We start from the raw sequence: 11,626 nt of genomic DNA on the forward strand, positions 1-11,626 counted from the left end.
GTCAGCATAAATTCACCATGAGGAAGTCATGGTTGACCAACCTGCTAACCTTCTATGATGGCATGACTGCCTCAGTAGATGAGGGGAGAGCAGTGCATATTGTCTGCCTGGTCTTCAGCAAGGCTGTTGACACTGTCTTCCATAAAAGCCTCATAGAGAAGCTGTTGAAGTAAGGGCTGCATGAGCAGACAGTGAGGTGGACTGAAAACTGGCTCAATGGCCAGCCCCAGAGGGTGGTCATCAGTGGCATGAAGTCTTGTTGGAGGCTAGTCACTAGCATTGTACCCCAGGGATCACTACTGGGTCCCGTCCTGTTTAGCATCTTCGTTAATGATTTGGATGAGGGAACAGAGTGCACCTTCAGCAAGTTTGCTGATGACACCAAACTGGTAAGTCAGAGGGTTGTGCTACCACCCAGAGGGACCTTGACAGGCTGGAGAAATGGGCAGAGAAGAACGTCATGGAATTCAGCAAGGGGAAGTGCAAAGTCCTGCACCCAGGGAAAAACAACCCATGTACCAGTACATGCTGGGGGCTACCCAGCTGGAAAGCAGCCTGGCAGAAAAGGGACTGGGGGTCCTGGTGGACACCAAGTTGAGCTTGAGCCAACAATGTGCCCTTATGGCAAAGAAGGCTAATGGTATCTTCATGCATTAGGAGGAGTGTTGCCAGCAGGTTGAGGGAGGTGATCTTTCCCTTCTGCTCAGCACTGAGGAGGCCACACCTGCAGTACTATATCCAATTCTGGGTCCCCCAGTACAAGAGAGGCATGGACTTGCTGAAAAATATCCAGCAAAAGGCCACAACATTGATTAAGGGACTGGAGCACCTCACGTATGAGGAGAGGCTGAGGGAGCAGGGACTGTTCAGCCTGGAGAAGAGAAGACTCAGGGGGATCTCATCAATGTGTACAGTTACCTGAAGGGCGAGAGTAAAGAAGATGGAGATAGACTAATTTCAGTGACTAATGCCCTGTGACAGGACCAGAGGCAGTGGACACAAACTGAAACACAGGAGGTTCCCTCTGAGTATAAGAAAATACCTTTTTACTGTGAGGGTGACCAAGCAGTGGCACAGGTTGACCAGGGAGGTTGTGGAGTCTCCATCCAACCTTGAAGATATTGAAAAGCCATCTGGACATGGTCCTGGGCAACCATGGTCCTGGGCAACCAGCTCTAGGTGGCCCTGCCTGTGCAAGGAGGGGTCCGTCAAGATGACCTCCAGAGGTGCCTTCCAACCTCAACCATTCTATGATTCTGTGAATTTTGTGATCAGAAGGAATTAATCTGTCTAACCACAGGCCTACATTTAACTTGATTTTTTATTACCGTGAATTTTATGTGGTCATTCACCTGTACCACATAAGTATAAATCACTATGAATCTAATATATTGCCCTTTTACACTGTTATTGATGGTTGTATAGGACTGATTTCAGGATAAGGCAACAGAAGATTATACACATGTTTGAAGAAAGTTTTCAGTAATTCAAGAATAACTAAATCCACTCTTCAAAGCTATAATGGCACAAATGTCAACTTTTTCCATTTACTGAGCTTTTTAAGTTATTTTACCAATGTTAGTGGTCTTTTTCTCCCTGCCTGATAGTTTGATTAAGAATCTAATCGGAAGATACTGCGCAACTGCTAGATCAGAAAAAGTTGTTCCACGCTGGGAACAGGACTACCACCTGCAGCCCATTGGAAAACTTGGACTGTTTTATGAGTATCTTGAAATGGGTAAGTAACGGTTTTGTTTGGATTCACTATCACTGCTGGATACAAACATGCTCTAAAGAAAACTTTCATACAAGCAATGCTTAATTAAGTGTATAAACAAAAGAGATATGACTGCTTTCCAAGACAAGTTTTGAATAACCATTACAGATATTTCTGCAAACTTTTACTAAGCAGCTAAGCCTTAATCCAGTTTATAACTAGGAAAGAGTACGTGATTGTACAAGGAGGAGTACTGCTGCATCTTTGCCCCATCCTCTGAGAAATGCATCCAGGAGCCTGACCACTACACAGCCCTGTGTTAGACTGCTCAGCCAGGGGTCTGCAGGCACCAGGACTTTTTGCTGGTCTCTTGGCAGCTGGTAGATCTCCAATTTGTTGCCACCATCCATTCCATCACAGCATTGCCAGCATACTTATCACAGCAGCTAGGGACCGATAAGATGATTGTTAGTCCAGGCTTTGCAGCACAGCACTGAGACAGATAGTCATTAGATTTCCAGGTCTTCATGATGAAGACATGAGAAAGAAATGGATGTTTAAATATCCAGAATAGGTCCTCTTGGTGTGTTATGACTTGTAACACTTTCCTGTCCCCTTCACCTGGCAGGTTTTTTTCCGTACTGTTGTGCTCGTATCTCCTCATACAGAAGGTTTGCTAGGAATTCAGCCACCCTTTCTTGTTTCTCTCTCTCCCATACTTGGGAGTATATAAAGTATACATGCTTATCTCCAGTAAGTAAAAGCCTTATTGATGTATGTAACCTGTCCCTTTGACAGTTATACAGTTTGGCTTTGTCACTCTGTTTGTGGCATCGTTTCCTCTGGCTCCTCTCCTGGCTCTTATGAACAACATGTTGGAAATCCGGTTGGATGCATGGAAGCTGACAACACAGTTCAGGCGCATGGTTCCACAGAAGGCACAAGACATCGGTGCCTGGCAGCCCATCATGCAAGGCATAGCCATTCTTGCAGTGGTCACCAATGTAAGTACGGTGCCAACAATTGCAAAAGGTTTAAAGGCCTGCAGTGCAGGCGTTAAATCCAAATGTGGGAATGCCATGTGCGGCAATGTAACACTTAAATGTTCCTAAGTTAATTATGAGCATCATTCCCTTAAGGCTTCAGCGCCTGTGAAATAGGCTCTCAATAACTTTCCAGATGTTTTGGAAACAGAATATGGCTACTGTTTAAAATAGTATATCTAAAGAAAATAGATTTTATTTAGAGCTGATAGAGTCTTCAGAAAAATCTGTTACATATGAAGACCATACTGCGTCTTTCCTAAAATTATAGTGCATAGTGCAGAGATCTTTTCAGAAGTCACAGCTAAATGCCTGAATTCTGAAAAAAAAATAGGTTACTATTTAGCTAAGTTATAACTGATTGTTTTTTCTAATTGTTACAATTCTTATGGCCAATGCCTTCATATTTCAGTTTGGCTTTAAGCAATTTTGCTCCTAAACCAGAAAATCTGCTTCTTTCTTATGTGCTTAATAATACCATGTGTGCTCAAAATTGCAGCACTTACCTTTTGAGATCAGAATGAATCTTCTGATACTTTGCAAGTTAATCTGTTTTTCAGTTGGATTTAAAATTAATTTTTAAATAGTTTCTTTATAATATTTAGGGGGAAAATATTTCTGATTAATACACTCCTAGCAATGAAATTCAGACCTTTCAAATTTCCCATATCATTAATTCACCAAGATCTTACAGATAGCCAGCATTGTGGGGAGAAAAATAATACGTTGAACTTTACCACTGTGAATTATTTGATTGCTTATTCTTAAACAGTAGCTAGTATGTATTATCTTTCAAAAAATTCTCACTGCTGGCATTTCTGAAAAGAGCGGGGACCACTGGTTTCTGCTGCAGGGACAGTAACACCACACTGTCCACGGTTCATAGCCTTTTTCAACAAGGTCACCATTTTCTGCCATTAAGGGTGAGATCAGGGGTTCCTTCTGATACACTTAAAGGTAGTCACTTCCTCCAGGACCTTCTTGTGACCTTACTGTCACAGTAACAGTACCTTATTGTGCTCAATAGGAGTTTCTGGAGAAAGCAGTTGAGTCTGAAGACAAGAGTTCGTCTTAGCCTAGGCTTTCACAGGAGGCTTTGCCTGTTTGGAGAATGGTGGACTTTGGGTAGGAGGAGGGAGACAGAGCTGAGCACTCTACTATAGATACTAACTCGATAGTTAGGGGACTTTATTTCAAGTAAGAGAGCACTTCAAATTTAAGTAAGGACGTGAACTTATATTCCTATATCTCAGGCACCTTCTGCAGTCATTAGGTGTTTGGCTGGTCTGGGGTCTCAGCCCCAGGGATTCTGCTTTACAGAAATAATATAGGGATAGGCAGTATGTGTACCTTCTTTTCCCACACCCAGATGAGCATCTCTGCATATTCCTCCCTCTTTTTTTCCCCACTCTAAGAAGTCTTTGTTTTACTGCTGGAAGGATGAAGCTATTTTTGAATAATTGATAGATGAGCTTCCATGACCTGACTGCTTATTGGGTTATCATCTTCTCAGTAGCTTGATTTCATTATTTGGGGTGCTGGGGTGGTACCGTATAGAAATAGGAGCCCAGGGTGGATTTCAGTGATAAGGAAAACTTCATGTGTCAGCCTCAGCTACCAGATGTATTTTCAGGTACTCAAAGGTCTCCCAAAATGACCATTATTCTTGTTCAGAACTTTATTTCACACTATAGCAATTCAACAGGTATGGTAAACATAGCTAGGATGTAGAGAGCAGACTCAGGAGGATGTAAAACAAGAAAATTAAGCACAGAGAAATGTCGAAAGAAAAAAGGAAACTCGAGGATGGAAAATGTACAAGAGAATCTGGGCGACAGACAACAAACTTGAGCATATGCTCCATCTGTTTCGCACTGCTCTGCTGAGGCAAGCTAAACATAAATCCAGCTGTTCCATAGGCATGTGAACATCCAAGGCCTACTAGTAAATCCAGTGTTAAGATTAAAAAAAGAAAAAAAAAAGATGCAGCTTTTGTAGCACATGTTCAAATTGTTAGAAATGTCAGGCAGCACCAGAGATACTTTGGGGCCCTTTTGGTTGTGCAAAAAATTGTTAATGATAATTCTTCTATCAAATGATGCAAATCGTAGCAGGTAATGCAAATTCACAGATGAAGCATAGCTTCATCTAGCATAGCTAGAAGTAGAGGCAACATTACTGGTGCCTCAATATCCTCTCTTGAACTATGCTGCTAGAAAACTTATTAAAAAGCAAAAAAAGTTCTGGTGCCCTGGGAGAAAAACAAATATGTTATGCTATTGGATAAGCTCTCTTTCCTAGTCAATCCAGCTGGATCTTGTAGTACCACTGTGAAATAAGAAATTGGATATAGATCTTCAGATAACTTTAAAATATTGTTATGAATACCTTAGACATAGTCCTTATGAAATTCAGGGCAGAGTTAAAGTGGCTTTGGTGACCTTATAGTGACTCATACATGTGTAGGCTTCTGTTAGGAATGTATTCATGCCATGCTTTCTGCAGAAAAATGACCCAGCAATAAGTGTCTGTCACTACCCAGTCACAGCCCACCTGAGGCTAATCTTTGATTTGCAACTTTTTTCCCTCCAAATTTCTCCTTATGTGCTACACCCCTCAAGGCATCGCTGGAATCATGGAGTTCTCAATGTACAAAGATATATTTACAGCATGGTTTTACTCTCTGTCCTCCTTGACAGGCATTCAATCCCGATGTGACTGTAACTGCAGGCATGTTTCTTTTAGTCACCCTTTTTGGAGGCCTCATGTGTTAGATAACCGTTAAGGTCCGTGCGAACGCAATGCATTTGCCGCTGACATTGGTGGGGCTATTAGCGTGCAACGGGCACAGCACCAGAGACCATCGTGTTCAAAAGGCCCTGCTGCAGGTGTTGCAAGAACCTCAAAGAGATCAGTGTTCCTTGCTAATGAAGTGTGGGCCATAAAACCATGTACATTTACAACAGTAAATGCTAAAAGCAGTTTTCTTCCTTTAAGTATTTTTTTTTCTTGTTTGACATCCAGAATCTAGTATAGGTCTTCGTTCTTTCCTTTACCATCCCTGCCTTGATTTTTCCTTAGTGCACAGAAACTGTTTCATCTCTTCTATGTGTTACAGCTGATTAGACTTGGGTAGTGTATCATCTTCTCCTTCATGCATTACCTTTGCAAACACCTGCTAGTAACTTGCAAGCAACTTTTGCACAAAAACATAGGTTTTGAGACTTGCTACTCAAGCACTGGACTTGCTATTGTGTGATACCAAAGCATCTGTTGTTGATTTGAAGACTGATTTTTATTAGTTATGGTATAAGTGGGAAACTTTTTGCAGTTTGGGCTTGGGAAGTGGAGAATGTCCCATTTGTTTGTAGTTTTCCAGTGCAGTACTCTGAAATGCAGCCCATAATTCAGGAGGAAAAAAAGTTTTTCCTCTGAGAGGATGCTGTAAGATTAGCTTTTGTATTTCTGTCCTCGCAGCACATCTGGAGATCATTCTAAAAGAGGGAGGAGAGTGAGATAGATTTAGGATGATGAGAGACCTGGGTCCTTGCAAAAAAATTCAGTAAGACCAAATATTAAGTTGTTTAAATAACATAAATGATACAAAGAAGCAGCAGCAAACTCATTTGGTCCAAAGGGAGAAGGGATTCTTTTGCCTTACTGTTCAGTTGCTATTAGTTCATATATATTCTGACTGGGTGAGCTAATGAACAGAAAGAAATTAACTAAAACTTTCTATGCTTGTACATCAGTTAAAACCAAGAGTATTCTAGGTGTGAGGTCATCTCCCTGCAACTGTAAGACATGGTAATGTATCTTTCTTGTCAGCCAAAAATACCTACTCTGCATGTAAATATAAACAACACATAATTTTCACTCCATTTCACACTGGCATGTAATGCTTAAAAACAGTTGTTAAAAGCACGTGCCAACTACATTTGATTTAAGCCAGAGTACAGTACAAAAAAAAAAAAAATCTTGGAAATTTTAAACTAGTTTATTTTAGTCTCAGGATGCCTCCCTTTTCTTTCTCATTTGCCAAATCAGCTTTCTCACAGCTGAACTCATTTGTAACAATATTCTGGAGAACCAAATATAGATCTTGGACCACGGTCTCAAAAGTATTGTTTCTGCAACTTTTGTCTTAACTAGAGTTTAGCTTCTTAGGTACTTCAAAGTAAGCCAACCCAAAAGGTAAGACGGTAGGATAATGTTCATCATTTGGCAGTGGTGCTACCTGAGGCACGGAGGGGGATCTTGCAGCGTTTTCAGCTCCCTGCCCTTTCCCTTCCCTGTCTTTTCCCTTGTTACTGTCTTTTGTGTTGTCCTGGCACCAGCACTTTGACAAACACGCGATGGGGATTCCCATCCGGATCAGTGCCAGGATCTAAACTGCTGCGCTCAGGCAGGAATGCCTGAGCCAGCCCAGGGCAGAGGGAGCTGCTAGGTGCAGAGGCAGCAGGGACAGCGGTTGCTTTAGCTAGCACTGCCACCAAAGTGGTGGTTGAAGAACTGTCCAAGAGGGGTCCGTGGGTTTTTTTCGGTCTTTCTCCTCTCCCGTTCCCCTTTACCTACAACTGTTAGAAATATCTCCTCAGGCTGGGGCTGTCTTGCTGGGAATGCTGCACAAGGGTGGACAGGTTTTGCCCCATCTCATGGAAATAAGGAAATACAGACTACATGAATTGCAAACTGGCATGAAGGGGAATAAAATACAGATGCTACCAGCGGTTCTGCTCCTCTGTTACCCATTACTGCTTAACTTTGCACCTTCCTCTGTCCCATACCTCTCCTATGGCTTTTTTCTTCCCTTTTATGCATCTCTGCCTAAGCCTCCCATTAGATCCCTACTCGACACTTTTCTCCTCCATGTCTCTGCCTTGGTTCTTTCCATCCATCTTGTCAATTATTCTTTTTCCCCTGCCATGGGACAAAAGACTTCTATTTCAGCCCTAGGATGCAGCTTATCACTCCTTCCTAGGTGCTAGCCACCAGAGACGCCTGTTGTCATGAGCTAGCCAGGCAGCCTCTTGCAGGCACTCAGCTGCAGATCTTGCCAGTGGAAAGTCTTCCTCTCAGGGAAACCTTTTGAATTTGCAATAGCAGAGGAGTAGATTGAATAAACATAGTTAACCTGCCCTGCAGAATAGGATGTTTTGGGAAGTTCATGAGTTTAGAAAAGACTTCCCACAACAAACCCACAGATCCAATTTCCTACCCAGTTTGTGACTAGCAGACTGGGTAGGACAGGGAGCAAGATAAAAACAAATGGTCACGTCATATGTAAAGCAGCACTATGCAGCTGCTACTAAAAAAATTATCTTGGCGTCAAGAGCAGTTTTCACATGTACCGACATTAAAATTTATGAGGCAACAACTGCCAAGATGAATTTGGGCTGGCTAGCACCTCAGAAAGAGTGGGATGTTTCTAGGGTCAGAGGTGGATCAGCTATATATATAAGTTATTTAATTCCTTTACTCAAACCTCAGGGTTCCTGGTGAAATTTAATGTTATATTACTGAAGGACTCTTGCATTGTTTCCATGAGTTTCATCAGGCAGGATTTAAGCATCTCATAAGTACATCTGATAGCAAACACATTTGCAGAAGGTTACCTTAGAGTACTTTAAGGTGAGTTTGGCTGCTGACCTCCACTCATGCATGCTCATGAAGAAGAAAGTGTATTACAGTGTAACTTTTTTAAGGCATCCAACAGAGCTAGCATAATTTAAAAACTGTACAGAGTGCACATTCCAGAAAGATTGTTTTATGCCCGTGAGTGACTACGTGCTCATTTACAGAGGGAACCACTGACTGGAAAAGCACGTATTTTCTATTTTTAGCTCATACTGTAACTTGTGAGATACTAAGTATATGGCAAAGCCATGCATATTAAGGCCTATTTCTTAAATGCTGCTCTGCTTTTTTGTCATCTTTTTCTGAAATGCAGGCTATGATCACTGCTTTTACATCTGACATGATTCCTCGTCTGGTTTATTACTGGTCCTTTTCGGTCCCTCCTTATGGGAGTCACAGCGGTCACACTATGAAAGGCTATATAAATAGTACACTTTCTGTCTTCAATATATCAGACTTCAAGAATGTAAGCAAGCCATTTTCCCCTTTGTTTGGGAACCAAACAACATGCAGGCAAGTGTCAAATAACCATTCTTTTCCAATGACAAAAATAAATATAATTCTTTAATATCTAAATCATCGAATTCAGTTAACGATATCCAGTAAGAAACGTTAAAAGACAGTAGAAGCCAACATGTTTTGAATGGCAGAACTGAGTAGAAGCGTTCACCCGTAAGTTTGTGCTGCTCAGAAAATTCTTACTTTATTTTGGTTTTCTCATAATTGATAGTCTTACCAAAAAAAAAAAAAAAAAGAGGCACTTTTAAAGTTTTATAAGTAATTCTTAATACAGTGTCAAAAAAAGGACATTTCAGCCAAGTATAACTTATTCTCAGCCACGATTTTGCACGTTACTGTAGTTAGGTGCAGCTAACTGTTCCTGGATGTATTACGCTGGGACATGTCTTGCTCCATCCTCTGGCCACAGCGCCGTACTGCAGATCGATGCCCGAGACTGGCTCCTGACTTTCCCACATTGCTTTCAGATACCGGGATCTCCGCTACCCTCCTGGCCACCAGCACCAATATGAGCATAACATATACTACTGGCATGTCATTGCAGCCAAGCTGGCTTTCATCATTGTCATGGAGGTAAGCGTACAGGGTTTTGAGCCTTACTTGTTTGAACTTCTCTTCCATCCATGCAGAAATTCCTTCACAGACATTCTGTCCAGGCACAGCTATCAGAGCTGGTTATGTATGCTAGCATGGGCAAGAGATTGGGAGACGTAAATTAAGTGTAGCACCATTAGAAAAAAAGTCTCTGAAGGTATGACATCAGCTGAGAATTGCCCCATGTGTTTGCAGCTTCTTTTCTCAAGAACTGTAAAATTATTTTTAGTATCAGAAATAGAAGGGACAGTTACACCAAAAATATTTTTACATCTACTCAGACAAAGTTTGCACATAGCTTTATGAATACATATACATAATTCACATGTAGTAGCAGAGTGAAGTCTATAAAGATGGTCACTACAAGAGGTGAGTCTCTAGTTGAGCATCAAAAACTAATTGCTTCTTCCTCTGCAGCTACCATCTGGGTTTACAAAAGATGGGAGTTCATCCAAGATGAAGGGAGAGGACTACTAAATATTATTTCATTATAAAATGCACTTAGGGCCTGATCTAAGGACTACTAAAGTCATCAGAAACAGGCAACGGGTTACGTCAGAGTTCCTGTAGCAGAGGAAAGCCCATTGCCCCAGAGTCATTTGAACAAACCTAAAATAATTTTAAAAGAAACTGTAACCAGTATTTCCATGCAGGAGAAAGCACTGCATACCAGGGTTCCCCCAAAGCAGGTAGAGAAGCCCTTGTTAAAACCAGGATTAGAAAATCAGTAATTCTTGTTTATTGGACAATTATTCTATTCATTAGTCATCTGTTTCTTAAAATACTGTTCCACTGTGATAGATCTGGTACAGAACCAGCTGAGTCTTAAGAGATAATGTGACATTTCATTTATAATAATAACAATGAGCTGCTCAGCCTGACTGACATTTTTTAATTTTCACCTTCCCCAGCATGTCATATACTTCGTGAAGTTTATTATTTCATACGTAATTCCAGATGTATCACAAAAGACCAAGAGCAAGGTCAAACGAGAGAAGTACCTAACACAGAAACTCTTGCATGAGAATGATCTCAAAGTTGTGAAAAAAACCATGGGGAAAATAGCCGACAAAATTATCAGAGGAGTAGACAGCACTTTCCGACCTAAAGCTGAATAAGTTAGATTTTTTATGGAATAACAGTATTTAGCCAACTACTACCTGTCCAGATATTACCAATAGCTAATCAAAGACTTTGGATTAATTCCCTTGACTAAACATTGTTTTTTGCAACTGCTACGTGCTCATTTACCTGTTTCCTTTGGACAAATGCAACCACTGCAACTCATGTAAGAGTTACCAATTTTTTAAACAGCTTTAGTAGGACATTTTTTTAACATGTGAAGATAAAAATTATTCATCCTCTTCAGATGATGCAGATTAATTCTTAAATGCATAAAGTGCTTTCCATTTTATTTGGCATGGGCTATTAGATCTCGTTTGACTTGAATAAAAACTTAAGAACAAGAATGATTTGTTATAAGAATACCATCACATCTTCTGAAGGAGTTTTAATTACTTGCTAATGCAAACCCCAACTAAAAAATGAAGAGGAAGAGCCAAAACATGAAGGAAGGAGAAGGAAACTACAACTCAAAATCATGTTGTTAAGCCATTGGAATTGACATACTAAGCGCTGTATATGCTGCACTGAATTAGCTATGCATACTGAGACTTAAATGGATAACAAGATATTTCAATTAATCATGGACTTGGATCACAAGAAGCAGCAGGACTGTAAGCCCATCCTGTTCATCAATCTCTCTGTAAACACGAGAATTGCCTTTGAAATCAATGCGTACAAACTGACTTTACAGCACTCTTGAGTGAGCAGAAAACTTGGGCATTTTCCTTTCCCAGTCAATGTACTTTCATTAGTTCACTTGCCCATTCTGCTCTAAATGACCGTAGCCTGGAAGGTCTCCTACCTGTAACAGTAATGAGTGTTAAAAGTCTTTTCACGTACTAAATCAATATTTGTAGAGGGCCGTCATTCACATTTCTCCCACACCAGAGGTACCATGCTCTTCCCTGAGATTTTGACATAGGAAGAATGAGCAGCTGGACCTGTTGTGGCGCGACATTGCATAATAAAGTGAATTCTGACAAGACCATAA

General features: G+C 41.0%; 1 protein-coding gene across 1 annotated transcript in view; it reads left to right on the forward strand.

The window, feature by feature from the left end:
- The window catches only part of ANO6 (anoctamin 6), an 81,224-nt gene extending 70,245 nt beyond the window's left edge, over positions 1-10,979 (forward strand). The window contains exons 16-20 of the mRNA XM_080392563.1: positions 1,608-1,738; positions 2,516-2,721; positions 8,711-8,910; positions 9,384-9,489; positions 10,422-10,979. Of these exons, the coding sequence (XP_080248689.1) occupies positions 1,608-1,738; positions 2,516-2,721; positions 8,711-8,910; positions 9,384-9,489; positions 10,422-10,628 (850 nt within the window). The 3' untranslated portion in view covers positions 10,629-10,979. The remainder of the gene's footprint in view (positions 1-1,607; positions 1,739-2,515; positions 2,722-8,710; positions 8,911-9,383; positions 9,490-10,421) is intronic.
- The last annotated feature ends 647 nt before the right edge of the window (positions 10,980-11,626 follow it).

The sequence above is a fragment of the Falco punctatus genome (assembly GCF_963210335.1).
Source record: "Falco punctatus genome assembly, chromosome: 6".
In the NCBI taxonomy this organism is placed as follows: domain Eukaryota; kingdom Metazoa; phylum Chordata; class Aves; order Falconiformes; family Falconidae; genus Falco; species Falco punctatus.